Consider the following 20,010-nt stretch of genomic DNA (forward strand, 5'->3'; position numbering starts at 1 on the left):
AACTTTAGTGCTCTATTAAAATGACAAACCCACATTAAGAACTACTTTTCCTATGTCAAGTGTAATAAATGCCAGTGACTCTGGCTCAAACTAATTCATTTCAAATATAAAATGTGCATGTAATTTAGATAGGTTCCTGTTGATACAAAAGCCACAGATCTCACTTGAAAATGAATGAGAGATGTTTATTCTGTAGCCCAGTTTGAGTGACGATGGCCCAGGAAACATAGAGCCACGTCGGTTTTCCCTGGATCTATGCTTCTACATGGAAACAGTCTCTTGCTTTATTATGGCATTATAGTATCAGAACAAATAATGTCATAAATAAAGGCAAAATGAAAATACAATGATAGGTACATCTTATATTCAGGTTACAACAAGATAGGGTAATCTCCCATGAAAGCCTCAAATGTTATCTTGTCAGTCTTAGCTTTGTGATTGGTGGAAGCTAGTGCTCAGTAAATTTATAGATTTTAAAATGTTTTTATCTATTTTATCTATTAGTCACAGGATGTTAGTTCTGACACAGAGGTGGGCCAGGGATTATTTAAGTGGCTAAAGCTAGCACCACATCAGGTCATTAGGCTGATAGCCTGCAACATTGGCCCCTCTTCACATCACTGTGGTTCTCATCAATTAGTCAGTCTTTGCAAGCAAAGCTTCATTCCAAAAGTGCTCCTTCAAAGAACATAGACTTATATCGGTAATGCATGGCACACACAAATCATACATTGGCAGGTTAAAACTGTGTTTGCTTTGCTTTACTTCAAAAGTAAGTTGACCTTGCTAATCATTTTCTCATTCTTTAGAACTTTTTTTCAAATTATATTTAGGAAATTTGACTTTTAACTATGCTAAAATGTCTTGTAAGTTGAGTCAAGGGAGAATGGATAGTTGTTGGAGTCCTTTGAAGAAAGCACTGCCTGTAAATAGATGTGTCTTTTTCCTGATCTGTGATATTAACTAGTCTACTCCTATCAAGGAATTACTTGAAAGCACAGCACTTTTCTGGCAGTGGTCAGAAGAGCATTAACCATCTGTCTGAGGAAAGTAAAGTATGTAGTTTGTTATTTTAATATAGAGCAAATACTCTTAATGATAGGTACACCTTTGACCTAAGCACCCGTCTCACACTTGCATTTATTCAAATAATAACAAGACAAACAATCTTTCTCAAGAGCAAGTGTTGAGCACTGATAAGTTTCAAGATATCCTGCTGTGCATGATCAGATTATAATAACTTGGATTCACAAGTTTCCACCCTTGTGGACTTAGAGGGAACTTGTGAAATCACAGCGTATATAATAAACTAAAGCTGGATGACATGTCCATACACCACTGCCAGGAGGCACCAGATAGGAGAGGGGAGACGAGAATGCTTGCTAATCAAAAGCAACTCGGAGGCAGGTTACCCAGGCGCCTGTCTGACACATGACATTGGTTAATCGATATACCACCCTAGTGTTTAACAAATGTTCCATCCAAAAATTCTTCTGTAATATTGAATTTCACTTCCTCTAGTTTCAATTATTCACATTTCTTTTGTTGTTTCTTCAAGAGCTAGACAGAAGTCAGTAACAAAACACTATTATATTCATATACCTAAAGGGGTGTTTGTTTTTTCTGCCATGCTTCAGTTGTCCCCAGGCAGTGAAAAAATAAATGATAAGAAAAATAATCTAATCATTCCTCAGAAGACCTGTTTAATTTGACTGTTTAATAAATGATAAGCTTTGGTACTGTGCTTTATGTTTATTGTTTGGAAAGAAACTTCATTTCAACAATAACATGGAAAAAATTGGGGGGTTCTCTTACAAATATACTCACATGTAGAGAAAGGGTGTATGTGAGGGAGAGAGAGATGGAGAAGGACAGAGACAGACAGATGTGGATACTTTAGATCTGATTTCAAAACAGAAATCTATATGATGAGGAGTCTGTAAGGTACAGTAAACATTAGCATTATGAGTATTATTAATGTTAAATCTGCTATTTATATGGATCGATTATAGTGATAAATTATGCTTATTATTGCATTTTGCTTTTTAAAAAATGCATACTGTCTGTGTTTGTCCACAATATTACCACGACACAACTCAAGATCTTGGATTGTTTTAATGCTAGTTTATTTCATAAGAACCTCTATTTATTTTCTCTTCATCAAAAGCTACATTTTCTGCTCCTGTTTACCATGCAGAAATTGATCTGCAATACATGTGGAGTCTCCAAGGGTATATTTAAATTTAGGAGTTTTATTGCTAACTGTGAAGCTAATCTGCACTGTGTGGATTCTTTTCCCCAGGAAACAGAAGTCACAGTTCAAGCTAAACAACCGGATGTGGAAAGGCTGTTGTCTGAAGGACAGCATTTGTACAAGGAAAAACCAAGCACTCAGCCAGTGAAGGTAATGAAGCAACCTCTAGCAATATCTATTACCCCATAATGGGTTATACTTCTCTTGTTGGACACTTGCCATTGACAAGCTCTATTTATAATCATTGAAATAATTTGTAAGGAAATATTAACCATGCTACAATTGCAGAGGTAAAGCTCTCTTTTTGATCAACATTTCCTATTTCTATATTGTGATCTTAAGCCTATTAACAAGCCATTGCATTAGAGGACTCATTTCTGCTGCAGTATGGTACCATCAATATGAAAAGTAGGTCCACCTTCAAGGTAGATTAAATTCTTTGGGGGTTTTATTGTTTTGCTTGCCAGCCTTGATACTCTTCATATTGTTTGCTTTAATTTAAAGCAAGCCATTGCATCCCACTGTCTTCAACAGCTGTAAAGACTCACAATATAGTCTATGACCTTTCTTTGCTCTGTTGCTATTTCTTATGAAAGAAGAGAAAACATGCATTCAGGCTTTAGTACTTTATTGGGTCAGGAATTTTTAGGGAAATATCATGTAATTGCATTTTGTCCAGTAAAAAGTCAGCCTGGGTGAAAGCTTTCTACTTGTTTTATTTTTGCGTGTTCATTTTGAAGTCCAGGGTACATTTAATCACAGAATCTTACCTGAGAAGAGAAACAGAAAGCTAGGTCAGTTCAAACAAACAAACACCTAATCAATGGTTTCCATTTGCAAACGAGAAGCCAGTGATAGATGATAAGTAAATGTTAGGTAGCGTTTACCTTATTCTCAGTGTCTGGCCAAAATTGTAATGGCTTCCACTGTGATAAAGGTTCCTGAGAGCCTGTAAATGGCGGATGTTTATTGATCAGTTTTGGTTTCTCAACTAATGTTGATGGCTGAGATTTAGGGAGCCTTACTCTCACATTCAAAACCATTCTAAAACTGTGCAGGTCAATAACCTCATTATACAGAAGCAGTTTGTCTTTGCAAATGGTATTACCAGAACTTAGATTCTATTGTAAGCTTACTGCTTAGTTTCCTTGTACTTGAGCCAAGATTTAGGTCACCAGAATTGCTTGTTTTCCCCACAGTTTACATGAAAGTTTTCATTAGATAAATTTAAAGTTGGGTTTTGAATCTAATGGCAAACCACCAGTTGCAAAAAAGCACAGCTTTCTCTGGAAATAGTAAAATTTATCTATACAATAATAAGATTATATCTACTTCAAAAATTCAAGAAAGTTATTTACATACAATGTCAGATTTGATATAATCCTTTTAAAAATGAAATAAATATTTTTGGGGTTTGGACTGCATACTTAGGGGCAGTTCTAAGAGCAGCAGTTTCCAAAGGGCATACAGGTTAGTTACCAAACTTGTTAAGTCTCCAGGGTGGTTACCACAGAGATCCTCATTCTAATGAGCCATGAAGTAACCATATCAGCTAGAGGATAAGTGTGGGAGTCCCTGCAGGTGTTGTTCAGGGAGGTGAACCATGGGGAGAGATAAGAATGAAAACCAGGTGAAGACTGATTTCATCAACCTGGATCAGACATTGGGAGTCTAATTCCAAGTGGTTCACTGTTGACAAATTTAAAACACAGTACAATTTTGGAAAAGTTTTCCGGATAACAATCAGTCCAATTGCAGGCATACAATAAGGTTTAAAGTGTGACTACGTACAACCTCTTTTACAAAGTACATGTGACCATGAGTGCAGGTTCTATAGATAAACGACCTAGAATCTAGTGTGGTCTCTGATCAATAACATAGAAGTCAGCAGGTCATAAAGTACTTGTGACATCTACCCTAAAGATGGATAATGGTCAAGGGAGGAAAGAGTCTGGGATAATCATTCTGGGGAATTAGGCTGAGATCTGCCTCTACAGCAAAATGGTCACCACGTAATGAAAAACCACCGCTCTCAGCTTTCTGGATGGAACATAGGTGTGTGACTTCTATCTTCTCCATTAATGAGACACCCCTACATGATTAACATCCCTGCATCTCTTAGTGCTTCTCTGTGAATATGAGGACCTTTGAGCCTCCAAAAGATAAGTCCATTCTATCTATTCTTGATGGATCGTCAACAACTTAATGCCATATGGGTATGACAATGAGTTGAGGATTAACACCCTTTCTTATGATTCACAAATGAACATTTAATTTTGCTTTACTTTCTGCTTTTGCATAATAGAAAAATCCTTCCTTCAAGATGTAGACAATTTTGCTTTTCTCATATATAAAATAATACAACCAGTGTTGCTTAACTTAATCTCACTTCCACCTATACACTCAGTCCCAAGGTTGCTTTGAGATGAGAACTGGGCTCTATGGCTGGCTCTATCCAGTTCTGATGTTTCTTAGTGAAGTAAATGGAGGGTTGATACAGAAAAAAACAAAGCCATACAACTTGTCTCCCCTCCCCACACACACTTTCCTTAAAGACATCTTGTAAGTCAATATTATTCTTCCTTCCCACCTTTCCTACTTCTCCATTTCCTGAGAGTTCAGCTCATTTGGGAGAGGTAAAATTTGAGAAAAAAAGCATGGCTACAGTTATGTGATTTGTAGAGAAAGAAGAATATCATATTGATGGGAGTAAGGGGTATGACAGATGTAGAGATATCAGATGTAGAGAAATGGTTGTCTTGTAGCATTTTGTTTTGTTTTTCCATACTAGGCATGGAACACTCAGGGGACTATACATGTTGAGCAACTATTCTACTTTGGAGCCACACCTCTTGATATGGACCATTACTTAGAAAATACTTAAAAATTAGCTGCAGTTTTGTAGGATCCTGAAACACCAAAATCTCACAAAAAATAGTCTCACAGTTCAGAATATGACATCTAAGAGTTAATTCAGAAATCTGTGAGCATAAGTTGAATGCTTCTTCTTTAAAGGTTGCTGTTGGTGTTTCTGAAGGCTGATCTACTACTCTGACACCAAAAAAAAAAAAAAGCCATTTCAACACTAAACCCGTGTTAAAGTGTGATATATTTTAAATTAAAAATCTCTCTAGCTTTTCATTAATTTTGAGACTTCTTATGCATCTATTGGAAATAAAACTGGACTTCCTAGTCTGGAATACATTTTTTATGATGAAAATTTGATTTCGATTACCTTTGGAAGACTGTATTTGGAAATAACTAATAGCAGGCAGAGTGATTTCCTTAAAAAGAAAAATGAGGAGACTGGAAAAATTCGTGCTGCTCTTCCAGAAGACATCAGTTTAGTTCCTAGTATCCACACTGGGTGATACACAACTGCCAGTAACTTCAACTTTAGGGTATCTGACACCCTTTACTGGCCTCTATCTCCAGCTTCACACATCTGCACATACACTAATGGATATGCATATAATTATTTTTAAAGTAACTAAACGTATTCCTCAAAGTTATTTATGTAAGATTCTGTTGTCTATGTATATGGTCTTTCTACCATTTTCAGACTTTATCATTAAGGAAACATTTTAGAATGTCCATTTCTTAGGAAATTGTTTTTGGTACCTCCACGTTTTATTTCAAAAATATTACCTGGCTTAACTTCTGAATTCCTCTCCCAAAACAGTGCTGAGATCGAGACACAGGGTCAACCCTACTTAGTCTCCTTACTGTTTTTTTTTTCTTAATCTGTCAATTTTACTAGGATTTCTTCTAAATTTTCATAAACGTGGAGAGATGGCTCAGAGCTTAAGACCACTTGTTGCTATGCTGGAGGACCACAAGGTTTCCAGCAGCCATTTCAGGTAGCTTTCAATCACCTATACCTTTAGTTCTAGGGGAATCTGATACCCCTTTCCGGGTTCTGTTGAAATCTGTAGATAAATAACGCAAACACAAACACAAATGATTATTAAATAAAAATAATTCTTAAAAGAATTATAATGAGTGCTAATCATAATATTTGAGCATGAGAATTAGTCTACTTTTCCCACATTGAAGGTGACATTTGAGAAAATTGTAAACATAAATTTTTGACAGTCATATGAATACTTTAAAGTAATCTGATATTTTCATAATTCTATCTTAAATTCTACAAAATAACAATTATTTACAAATTTTGTTTTTTCACATTTTTAAACAGTTTTATTCCAATGTTTCATGTGGTAGCTGGGAATATAGAGTATTTGCCTAACATTTATGAAGGGCTGGATATGTTCCTTAACTCTACATACAACAGATCATGATAGTGTATACTCACAATCCAAGCATTTGGAATGGAAAGCAGGTAGACCAATTCAAGGTTAGCCCTGAATATTTCGTGAGTTCAAGGCAACCCTTGATAACATGAGATCTTGCATGAAAAAAATAAATTTAATTAGAAGTTTAAAAATATAAAATAGGGCTGGAGAGATAGCTCAGAGGTTAAGAACATTGCCTGCTCTTCCAAAGGTCCTGAGTTCAATTCCCGGCAACCACATGGTGGCTCACAGCCATCTGTAATGAGGTCTGGTGCCCTCTTCTGGCCTGTAGACATACACACAAACAGAATATTGCATACATAATAAATAAAAAAATAAAAATTTTTAAAAAAATATATAAAATAAAACTGTAATGCAATAATCTTTTTGTACACCATGAAGAAGTGTCACTTGGATTGGTCATTCAGTTGGTTATGGATGTTTGTTATTGTTTAGGAAGGTAAGTTATAAATTGTTATTGGTCATGGTCAAGAACAAAAGCTGAGAAAAGGGGATTAAATTCAGTAATCTTATTCTGAGAAGAAAAAAGTGTGATATAGAAATAATATGATAAAAATGTAGATTATTGAATCTAATTTTAAACTAAAAACCAACTATTAGTCTTAAATATTTTATATCGGTATGGATTTTTATATAGAGATACAAATTTAATTTTATTTTTGTTATACCGTGTATATAATTCTACTCTTGTTTAAGAAATTTTTATGTGAGCCGGGCAGTGGTGGCGCACGCCTTTAATCCCTGCACTCAGGAGGCAGAGGCAGGCGGATCTCTGTGAGTTCGAGACCAGCCTGGTCTACAAGAGCTAGTTCCAGGACAGGCTCCAAAACCACAGAGAAACCCTGTCTCGAAAAACCAAAAAAAAAAGAAATTTTTATGTATTGATACAAATTTAAGGTTATTTTTGTTAGAACAAACTGTACATACATCTATACTGTTGTTTAAGGTATTCTACCTATGTAACTCACTTAACAATGTAATGTGAATTTATAGACCTTGAAAGTTAATGTTACAAACTATTCAGGTAATAAAAAAAATGCAAGTTATCAGTTACTTATAATAATCAATTTGTAGTCATTTTAGGTATCTTTTCAAGGTCAAGCAGAGACATATTTTAGATAGACAGATAGTCTTCAAAAACTTCAAAGATAGGCTCCAAAACCACAGAGAAACCCTGTCTTGAAAAACCAAAAAAAAAAAAAAGGAGAAAAAAAAAACTTCAAAGACCTGCTGAATGTATAATTTAATTAAAGCCACAAGTCAAAAAGTAAACTAATACAAATTTGCTAGTTTAAGTTATAAGAGATAGTTAGAAATGAGCCTAAGCTATACGCCTAGCTTTCATAATTAATAATAAGTCTCTATGTCATGATTTGGAAGCTCCCAGAAATGACAAATAAAACTCCCTACAATAAACACTTCATATCAATATTACTAATACATAAAGCTTACATATTTTGGTGATATTTGCAGTACTTTGGCCCTAGTGCTGCCAACTCTCACGAGTGGCTCAGAACTGAGGACAAGGCCGGAATCCTCGCTTGAAGCAATCATAGCAGGAGTGAGGGGGGCAAGGAGCCATAGATGATAATGAAGTTCTCACTAAGGGGGAAAATAAGCAGAATACCCATGTGATTCTGTTAAATTCCCTGGGTGTAGTTATACTTTTATTAGCCGGCCTGTTCCCAGCTAATAACATGGAGACTTACTACTAAGTATGAAAGCTTGGTTGAAGCTTAGACTTGTTCTCAACTATCTCTTAAAACTCAAATGAACCTGTTTATATTAATCTATATTCTGGCAGTAGCTTGTTATCTCTCCACCATACTGTACAACCTGCTTCCTCTGCATCTCACTGGTGAGTCTCTGACTCTTAGATTCCTGCCTTGAGTTTCTCTCTCTGCCCAAAAGTTCTTTCTATCCTCTCCTGCCTAGCTACTGGCTGTTCAGCTCTCTATTAAACCAATCAGAAAATGTCTTTGGCAGATCAGTTAAAACAGTTACATCTTCACAGTGTACAGAAGTATTATCCCACAACATTTCTCCCTCTTTGTCCAAATAAAAAGAAAACGTTTTAATTCTAACAGAGTAAAGCTATATAAAATATGAACAATTATCAGGTAAAAATTATATTCATAATGTCCAACCCATTTGTATTTGGCAACTTTAGAGAAAGTACTCTATTATCTATCCTATCTTGGTGAGTCCAAACTTTAAGCCCAAATCACTTTCTCTCATAACTTGTAGGACCAATATAAAATATATTTTAGACCTTAAAACATTTTCTCAGATAAACAACTTAAGTTTTTATGTTTCTTAATATTTATAAACTTTACATCTCTTTTGTAAGTTTCTTTTCTGAATTTGGTAACATGAAAAACTGTAAAACTATAGCTATTTATTATTATTCAACACCATCAGAGAAATAGAATGATGAAAATATTTGATTAAACAAGAAATGCATAGAAAGCAACTTCAAAATCATATAAATGACAGAAGCATCAGGCTTCTTGGACAGTCACCCAAGTTTTTTCTGCAATCATGAGGCATCCATCTTTGGTCTATATGCCTAGAAAATCTAACAAACTTTTTTGTAAAGCAGGAATTTTTAAGGACCAGCCTACTTTCTCTTGGTAGTTGACTTCTTTGTGTCCTGGTTGTCCAATTTTTAAAGGATACTGTCATCAGTCAAGGCAAAGGCAGTTTCTTGCCTAGGGGCCAGCTTTTCTTCATTTAAAGAAAACTCCATAGGGAGGTTCTCTGATGCCCACATCTTCTCTTAAGTAGATTGGTGCTGTGAGGAACAGACGTATTTCACTGTCATGAAAAGCCTTTTGTTAAAAAAATAAAAAAATAAAAAAAAAGAAAAGCCTTTTGTTATTAAAACATTTTAAGTGTCATATTCTGTAGATGTCTGAAGTGTTTAAAGAAAACTTATCTATCTAAAATATATCATACATAATCTTGAAAACATACCTAAATGACTGCATGTTTGATTATTATAGATGTTTAACTACTAACCACCATTTCATAATTATCTTAAATAGTTTATACTATCTTTCAAGGACTATAACTTACATTTTAAATAAGCTGCATAGGTACAATACCTTATACAAGAATAGAAGCATACATACACACACACACACACACACACACACACACATATATATATGTATATATATATATAAAACAAAAATAACTTTGAATTTATATCAACATGCAAAAAATCTGTACAAATGTAAAATATTAGTTGTTTTTTAGTTTAAAAGTAGTTTTAATAAACTACCTTTTTATCCTAACATTCTTATATCCCCCTGACTTTTTTCACTACATAGGAGAGAAAGAAGAATAGAGGAAAGAGAAAAGAAAAAAAATTTAATCTAAACTCCTTTGTTTAGTTTCCTATCTGACCACAACCAATAACAACTTGCAACTAATCTCCTTAAATATGACAAATATCAATAACCCACCAATTGACCAAAACCCACCCCTTGCAAAAGTGGACAAACATTCTTAAAATTACTTTATATCGTTTGGGTGTGATGACATTGAAGAGTTAGCTGTATCATTTGTTGTCCAGACTCTGTGTAATGGGAAAGTTCAGAGCTAAACAGAAATTCTAATTGGGGAAGACTGTAAGGCTGAACCTTCTCAGCTAATCACTTCGAAGTTGTTCTGGATGCAGATTTTTGAATAAACTGCAACAGAGGCATTCTAAGAGGTTGGATCAACTGGCCTACTTGTCTTCATTGGTGTGTGTTCTTTTTTTTGTGAAGACAAACTTTTAAAGGTAACATACATATCTGCATTAACACAAGTATGCACTAACAGTGTGCATAAATTAGCTGAAGATGATTCTCTGTTCTATGTTTGAGCAGGTAAAATGCATCTGTGAAGTTTAAGGCTGCTTGAGATGCATAATCACACTGTAATATAAATCTTCATCCATGCCACATGAAAGGATACCATGTAAAAATAAGTCATTATGAGCACTTCGCACCCAACAAGACTTGTCAGACTCATCCAATCTCAGAGATTTTTGCATGTCAAGGGATCAGCATAAATATCACCTGTCTTGTAGTTTTTTCTTAATTTCCTCCTTCATGTCTGCAGCCATGATTTTCAGGTGGTCTTGTCTGGTCAGATATAATCTTTATTAATTTTTAAGAAATCCATAGCTTTTTGTTTCCTGTGAAAACAAAGTCATAACTTCTCTCCCAGTGCAGTACATATCTCAACTTTCATTCTGAAGTTAAGATGTTATTAAAATATACAGGCTGAATTAATGTAGTAGTTTTCCACAATCCAATGTCTATAAGCACCTGTTGCTTTTTAGTCATTAGCATTTATAAAATTCAAAATCAATAAAGCACTTTACAGGATTTAGATGGCTTGTGTTATGGTGTTTCTTATTTCATTCTTATTATTGTATCTTATTCTTGATCTATTCATATTACTTTACTATCTTTTTAAAGACCTCACTTTACTATTTTTAAACTATTTTTTTATGATTGTCTATGCCCATTTTTTTCTTTCCTCATCACCTAAACACGTTTTCAAGCATACTTTACCTGTTTTAGATGTTTTTCTCAGTCTGGATCTGGTGTTCTGCATGCTGTGGCTCAGGAATATGTTGCCAAGTCCTTCCAGGTATCTGCATGCTCCTTTTGTGGCTCAGCTTAGAACATAGTGTTGACTGCTGGCTCTGCCTCCCTTAGGACTGTGAGAGCCTACCTAGCCTTCTGCCCACAGTCACAGGCCAGGAACTACATTAACTGCCCCAACTCTGGGAAGTTACAGGCCATGCTGTGGCAAATATTTCCACCTATTCCCTCGCCAGATAGTTAGCCAACTGTTCATTGGCTTTTTGTTTGGATGTACAGCCTCCAAGGAGTGTGACAACTACAGTCAGACATTCTTTGGACCGCAAGTTCCAAAATAATGACACAGAGACTTATTATTAAGTATAATACCTTAGTCTTAGCTTAGGCCTGTTCCCAACTACCTCTTAAAATTCTCTGTTTAGCCAAATTCTCCTTGACTACATCTAGAAGCCTCCACAGCATACATCCTTATGATTATTTGAGCATATCAACCAAATTCATTTGCTATTCAAAATAAGCAATTGAAACAGAAATTATTATGAAGGCTCAAGCATGAGCTGAGTCAATTCTGATGAACTATTTGAGCAGAGGCATCAGTTTATGCTTGCTCAGTATCTTGCAGCAACTAAGCAGTACATTTGAGATTTTAAGTTCACCTGTAGGCTTCACATACATTATATACATTTATATAGGGAAACATCGGATGAAATGGTGCAGTTGCAGTGGCCACAGCCATGTCTATGTATATACAGTCATAGTTGTTAAATGCCAAGCATTCTCAAGAGACACGACTTTAAAATTTTAAAAATCTTAAATTCAAAGAGTTTAGAATTACAGTTCATTTACATTTGTATGTGTTTATGTGTGTGCACCTGCTTATGTGGGCACACATGGAAGCCAAAAGTCAGTATTGGCTGCATCCTCTGTCACTTCTCTACCATGGATTATTTTGGGAAGGCTCTTTCACTAAGCCTGAGGCTCATGGACTGGCTAGAATGACTGCAAGGAGCTTGTGGGATCCACCTATGCCTGCACAAAGGACCCAGGATCACAGATGCAAGCTACGACACCCATTTTTTTTTTTACTTAGCTGGGGTAACTAAACTCATAGACATGTTCTTCATAAAGTATATACTCACAAAAGAAATTAATAAATCAATGAGGTAAGTTGTATTAGAAGTGTTGGTGAAATCAGTAACATGTATTTTTTTTTTTTCTATTAAAGAGGAAGTTAGAAGATTTGAGATCTGAGTGGGAGGCTGTAAACCATTTACTTCGGGAGCTGAAGACAAAGCAGCCTGATCGTGTCCCTGGATTGCCCCCTATTGGAGCCTGTAAGTACATTGTATCCCACGGTTTCACTTTTGCTTTAGCTGTTTGCTCAAAACCATGGCTATGAGGTTATCTCTGACTGAAAAGGTAAATTGGTTTCTGAATCTGCAGAAAGAAGTAAACATTTATTTTATGTATTATGCAAAAGGTCTTTGGGTGGGTCCCTTAGACACTGAGATGTTTACAGGCCGTATTTTCTGAAGATCTAATTTCAATGAAAAAAGGAGGCCATGTAAGGAAAAGCCATAATGGCTTTAAAAGATACTTTAGCTTGTTCCTTAAGAGCATCAAAGCTGGCTGGTTCTGTGGAGCCATACAAAATTGCCAGGAGAGGACCTCTCCTTTGTATTTCTGATTCTTTGGAGGCAGAGGATTTATGGGATTAGTTTTTAACTAAAGCTGAAGGTGATTCTTCATAAGGAAACTCAACAAACCACCACGTCCCTAGTATCTAAGAATGAGCATCAAGTTGAAGGTGTAATGACACAGATGTAATGAAAAAGTTGTACAAGCCTTGTAGGGTTTTATTTGTGTTTTTTTGTTTGTTTTTTGCTTTTGTCAACATGGTGCACCAAAATTACTATATCAAGGTTCTAGTGAATAAATTATGTCATTTTTATTTTCTTTCACGAACTCTAACTTTTGGTTCTCTCTGTAAAAATGCAATTCTTTATTGGTGTTTGTTTTCTAGATGTTATTGGTATGTTGCATAGTCTGTGATGATGTGAAGATAATGTGTTGAATGATATTTTTTATCAACTTGTGAAAATTAAGGGTTTATATTTCTACATAAGGTACTCTGAATCTTACAGGAATAACCAAAGCCAGGGAACAATAAAAACCTGTTTAATATGCTGCATTCCTAAATGGTATGATGGGGTTTCTAACTGGAAATACATTTAAAGAAAGTTTTGGTTTATAAGAATATATATTAAAAAAAGAACATATATAGTTAATCTATTTAATCAATATATATGGAGCAACTTCTGTGTATTGGGCATCAGACAAAGTGCTGAGAATTCTCCATAAAATAAGTTAGTCTCTCATTTTATAAAGCACAGTCAATCTGGAAGAGAAAGGTGAAAAGCTAATGAAAAGAAAATGCATTATCTCAATTATAAGCGCTCTGAGAGAGAGATAGTCTACCGATTAATGCCAAATGGTTTAGGACAGACAGGCAGAAAGTCAAAACCTTGCGCTAGCCCTTTCAAACCTATCTACATTTTAATAGTCTTTCCAGGTGTCCCAGCAGACACTATAGTATGATAAACATAGCTTCAGAGAAAATGAAAGGGGAAGAAAATGGGGAAGTGAGCAGAGATGGGGGCCATTGTTTTCTGAAGTGTAGCTAGGCAAGCTAGTCTGGCCTGAAAGCATCAGAAAGGTGATGCGAGACAGTGAACATTGTCTGTGTATGGACAGAAATTATGATGGGGGGGGACACAAAGTCACAGCTGCCACACCGAGTAAGGTACTAGATTGGAAGTGGGGTGGTAATCACAAAGGACATTGAACCTGTAGCAGAGACTCCACAAAGAAGAAGAAAGAGCATGGAAGCAAGCCAGTACTGTCGGGCACCTGCTCCGTGTATTTTCCCCCTCAGTGAGGACTTCATCACCATCTATGGCTCCTTTTCCCCGTCACTCCTGCTATGATTGCTTCATGTGAGGATTCTGGCCTTGTCCTCAGCTCTGAGCCACTCGTGAGAGTTGGCAGCACTAGGGCCAAAGTTGGAGAAGTGAGAGGGGAACATTCTCTAAAAGGGAATTTTAATCTCCTCCAGCAAACTGACAAAAACTGGGCATAAAGTCAGCATACTAAACACACAAATGCTGGGTGAAAAGTACCAACAGGGAATCAGAATGTGCTTTTATTCCAAGACAGCTTTTCTCTTGTGGTAGTTTACTCATCAGAATTGAGAATTGTTTGTATTCTTGGCTTTGTGACACATTGTAATTTCATCTAAACTGCACTATTTAAAAAATATAATTTAAAATATGATTTGATTATATGATTATTATTCCCTAGACTATTTTACAATACAGCAGGGTTTATAACTTATTGTGAAGGGTTCCCAAAACCCCCCTCTTGCATGCATAGCTTCCTTTACACTTGGGTTTTTATCCGCAAAATGAGTGTAAAGTAAACATGGTAATGGACAACATTTTTACAAGTAAAAACTCATGGCATAGAAGGAATATTGCTAGATTAAAGACACACAGCTACAAAACAAGAGAGATCAGATTCTAAACCAATTACATCAATTGGCATTTTGTTTTGTTACTGTGTCTTACACTATCTTTCTGTCCCACAACACAGTGGAAATTCTAAAACAAAGACAGCAAGCAAGTAGTTAATGCTACTTTAATGCGGTCTTAGATTTCTAAGGGGATAATAGCGACCTGTATTGTGTCTTGAAATCAGTTTTCGATGAATTTCTTAGAAACCTAGAATGCTGAGCGTGGCATAATCATTGAAATTGTCATCTGGTTGAATATTTTTCTTTTACATGTGTGGAGACTGGGGTTCAAATTGGCTTTTGATTCGATTTGATTTGATTTTTTTTTCTCAAAGTAGCCTTTATAAAACACTAAAGCAAGCTTCCCTGTGGCTATTGACTTCCATTATATAATATGAAGCAGTGGTCTTGTCTAAGCTGTAAAAATTGTTCAAATTCACAAGATAAATGGGCATGCTCTCAACAAGTGTTTGAGTGTTTGATATGCTTTGATGATCCTATACATCTGGGTGTCTCAATTACCTCTTATTGCATAAACTACCCCAAAATGTAGTGACCTAATGCAATACTTACTTACTTTTGATTTTGTGACTCTCCATTTTGTACTGTGATCAACTGGATGGTTATTGTGATTATCCCACCCAATCTAATCTATATGAATGCAATTATTTGGTATCTGATGAGCAAGAAGATTCAAAACTGTTTCTTTGCATGTTTGAGAGGTGGCTGTTCACTAGAGGTCCTCACTCCGACATACATCCGTTTATCCTCTGGTAGGTGAGACTCTAGTAGGCATACATACATCCACTCATCTGGCTTTATTCTGTCATGCTCTCAAAACTGTCTTCTTCTAAGATGAGGAGGGTGGAAGCTTAAAGATCTCAGGATGACTAAACTTTGGCATTTATATATTACTTCCACTATTCTCTATTTGACAGTGCAACTGGATGGCGGGGCACCTTGGGGGAGGGTAATCAGGTGTATGACTGATGATTGAAGCCAGGGACTTTCAAGTCCAGTTCTTAGGATCCTTCGGGGACTGTTTAGCAGAGAGAGTGGGCTAGAATAAGGAAGCAGGCTCATATTAGACAACTTTCTGGGTTTTTGCTTTTGCTTTTGTTTTTAAAACGCTTGATACAATTAACTTTAAAGAAAGATAGGTTGAACACTCAGTGGAATTCATCTGGTTCGTTTTCATTTTTTTCAAGTAGGCCCCAGAGAAATTTCATTGGATAGAAAAGTTCTAATTTTTATGAGAGCCCAGGACCTTCTGGAAAAGGATTGTTGTTTTTCCTATTTCCTGCAGCCTTGTCTGCAGGCATTCTGCTATTGGAGATTAATTCCCACCTATTATTTGGGCTCAGATGACAGATTGGATCATGATTATCCCTTAAAACAAGAGTTACATTGTAAACAGGCATGCTTGAACAGGAGAATTGATGGTAGCCATCTTTTTATATAAAGTGCCACATTGGGGGACGAACAAAAGACACAAATATTGATTTGAACCCAGTGCCCTGTGTCAGTAGTTTTCAAATTTCATCATGCAAAAGGAAAGCATCAATTTATTACAAAACTGCAAAATATGAGCCTTCTGCCTTAAAGTTTCTGATCCAGTAAGTTTGAGGTAAAAATCATACCTCTAAAAGGTTCAACAATGAGGTCAATGCTGTTGATCTTAGGAATGCAATTTGAATACTGTTGCATCTGGCCTTGGTTGCTTGAGAAAGGTTACTGCTTCACCTACTGCTCTGTGCAACTCACTGAGGGTTCCAATGAAATCCAGTGTTGTGACTGCCAAAGGAACTTCCTTATATTCCAGCATTATCAATCTCTGTCTTTTCTGACCAAGGACTTTGGAACAAAGTTCAAGGAGGTGAAAAGCACAATAATCAGGCAGTCTTTATCGAGCAGGGTACTCTGTGAGTCTAGCAGACAGTTATTGGGAGAATGGCAATGCTTGGATGAAGTTTCTCTAGAGAAGATAAGGGATAGTTCTAGCCTGCCAGATATGACTTAGCATTGGTCTGAAGGCCTGTATACAGATGGTAGCAAAGAGGCAGCAAATCTGGTCGTAAATGTCACTCTGAATTGTTTCTAATCCCCAAGCTGCTGGGCCTCAGAACATTCATGCTGTACAGAACTCCACTTAGCATTTTCAAAATAAATCATACAGAAAACATTCTTAATAGGAACGTTCCAAGTGGGAAAATTTGATGTAGCTATGTCAGGACAAGAGATATAAAATCAATTGAATGTTGTACAGAGACAGAAAAAGTCTGTTCATAGAGGTTTGTTGTTGATTAAAACAATCCTTCCTGTAATTAATTTTAGAGGTAGCAGAACTCAAATCCAATTCTGAAAGTACAGTATCAGAAGTAAAATAGCCTCCATTCTACTTGGGTGTATTGACATACTTGGGAGGCAGAGCCAGGCATGACTTTTTGAGTTTGAAACCAGACTAGTGTACATAGAGAGTTTCAGGCTATTCAAGGTTACATAGATAGACCGTGTCTTACTTCACCTCCCAAATATCCTAAATTCTTATTTTAGTTGTGCTACTAACTAAATCAATGCTCAGTGTAGAAGAAAAAAATGCATTTTGAGCTTTGTCAGTCATGTGGTCAACTCTGTAAACATGTATTAAAATAGACTTCCAAGGGATAACAGCCAAACATAAGAAAATAAAATATAAGATAAAATAAAAACCATCACATTGAAATTGAACAAGATCCCAAGAGAAGTCACAAGGATAAGAGACACACTTGTTCTCATAGTCAAGAATCACATAACAACACCAAACTGGAAGCCATAATAAACATGCAGAGGACTTAATGCAGACACACACAGGTCCTGTGCATACTGCTTCAATCTCTGTGAGCTCATGCGAACTTTGCTCAGTTGACTTAGATGTTGTGGGAGCTGAGGGCTGTGTTCCTGCTGCCCCAGCTCCTGGTCACCTGGCTGGCTTATGCCCTGAAGTAACAACACACAAACTGTATTCTTTTAAACACTGCTTGTCCCATTAGCTCTAGCCCTTACTGGCTAATTCTCATATCCCGATCAACCCATCTCTAATAATCTGTGTAGCACCAGTCTTACCGGGAAAGATTCAGCATGTCTGACCTGGTGGCTTGCTTCATTGCGTCTGGCCCTGAGAGGAGCTGCCCTGCATCTGAGCTCACTTCCTCTTCCTCCCAGCATTCTGTTCTGTTTACTCCACCCACCTAAAGGCTGGCCAATCAAATGGGCCAAGGCAGTTTCTTTATTAGCCAATGACCTTCCTCCATCACTTAGAGGTCCTGGTTATCTCAGTGTCCTCCATCACTTTCTTTAAACAATTTAGGAAGTCATATGTCTTCCCAAGGTCATGAAAGGTACATCCAAGGTCTCATTGTTTTGAATAACAAATCAGGAAAAAACCAACAGTAGAATAAAAAAGAACTAAAGAATAAAATAAAGAGAAAGAAATATATAAAGTTCAGCATGTGTAGTAGCTCAGTTGGTACCTTTCATTAATGGGCCTCAACATAGCCCCATTACTTCCATACAGTTGCTTTCTATATGGTATTTTAAATACTAAGGAGCCAGAAGAATCTTTCCTAGTTATTTCAAAGCCTAAGATGGGTACAGCCATGGCTTTTCCCCTTCCTTAAAATTATATGCTGCCACAGATATAGGAGACAGGGTTCAAGTTAATTAAAAATAGAACAGTTTAACATTCATTGAATTCCAACCCTGTTCATCTCTCCCTATATACCTAAAAACTGGACTTCTTATATCTGAAGTAAAGAGGACAGAAGAAAGGGAGGTCTACATTTCATGTTCTTCTTCCTTTATACCCTTTTTGCTCACTAATCGCCTTTCAGAATAGTGGGGGTAGTTGTTCTCTGAACCCCTGGGCTGCTTGGGTTGCTTTTGCAGCTGATTCTACTTTGAATGAACCCTGCAGATAAAGCAAATCAGTGCCCATGGAATCAAATACATTGGCTCTTCAGTAATAAGAATGAAAATTGCACATTGGTAACTGAATATGATGTTCACCTAGCATGCACAAGGTTCTGGATTCTGTAACCAGTACTGCATTAAAAAAAATGTGATTGCTCTACTGAAAATAATAAAGGCCCCCTGTTGATTTTGTAGCTACACTGCATTAATTTGAATCTTACTGCCAAATTCTAATAGACTAGGAGAAAGATTTTATGCTTAAGATATAAAGATCCTTCATGAATTATTTTAACAAAGTAAGAAGCCATTTTCGATCATCCTCAAGATCTTTCAAAGTTTTGAGTAACTACAAAATCCCTTCAAATATTGTCATTAAGGAACTAATTTTCAAATACTGTTAGACTGCATCAGTGAGGTGAGTCTGTTTGAAATATTAGGAAATATGTCACACATTATATTTTCTTAGTGAGAGATCCTGGTTTCAGGCCAGCTTCTTCAAAAGTGATCTGTGCTTAACTGGAAAAACACAATGGCATCATTGCTAGCATCTCAGACAGTTATAGCCTGTGAAAGCATCAGTATTTCGATGATAATTATCCATTTTGTGATGATGGAGTTCCCTTTTTTCTCTGTCTTTTGCCAGTTTAATTGCTTGATTTCCAACTCCCAGTTAGGGCTGTACTTTTGGGTCTAAGCTGGTAGAAGAAGAGCAGCCCCAATTAAATGATAAGGAGTAAAATTACCTTAACCTTACACTGTTTAACTTCCTCCACAACAAAGACCAGAACTAGAACAGCTAACAGTGCAAGGCTTGAACATGTATTCCTCATGTTGTTTAAAATTTCACTAACAGTTTTAAAAGTAAGCATAACTTTACTGTCCAAGAAAGCAGATTCCAAAAGGAAGGCCTGACACTTGTATAGTTAAAGTATAGGTTTAAAATTATACTCCAGTTTGCTCTCTAATGAGAGACCAAAATGAAGGGGGAAATGGAGGAGCTCGGAGGAATAGAGTAATGGAAAACTATAATCAGAATATGTATTATATGAGAAAGAAAATCCATTTTCAATAAAATGAAGAAAACAGATTCTCAGATATGTGTGGAGGTTAGTTTTACTACACTGAACAAAATAAACTATTCCATTGTTTTGTTTTGACTCATAAAGTTGAAATTCAATTGAATTATTTTTTGTTAACATGGCAAAGAATACTGTAGCATGAAATTGCCAGACAGAAAAATTTTCTTTGAGATACTCAGGTTAAAAATAATAAGTGAAAATATAAATTTAAAAAACTTTCAAAATTAAATACAATATT

General features: G+C 36.1%; 1 protein-coding gene across 2 annotated transcripts in view; it reads left to right on the forward strand.

The window, feature by feature from the left end:
- Positions 1-20,010, forward strand: part of Dmd (dystrophin) — a 2,258,623-nt gene that overhangs the window by 1,536,633 nt on the left and 701,980 nt on the right. For both annotated transcript variants that reach the window (XM_057760244.1, XM_057760245.1), the window contains 2 exons: positions 2,303-2,404; positions 12,400-12,508. In XM_057760244.1, the coding sequence (XP_057616227.1) occupies positions 2,303-2,404; positions 12,400-12,508 (211 nt within the window). The remainder of the gene's footprint in view (positions 1-2,302; positions 2,405-12,399; positions 12,509-20,010) is intronic.

Source organism: Chionomys nivalis, chromosome X (assembly GCF_950005125.1).
Source record: "Chionomys nivalis chromosome X, mChiNiv1.1, whole genome shotgun sequence".
In the NCBI taxonomy this organism is placed as follows: domain Eukaryota; kingdom Metazoa; phylum Chordata; class Mammalia; order Rodentia; family Cricetidae; genus Chionomys; species Chionomys nivalis.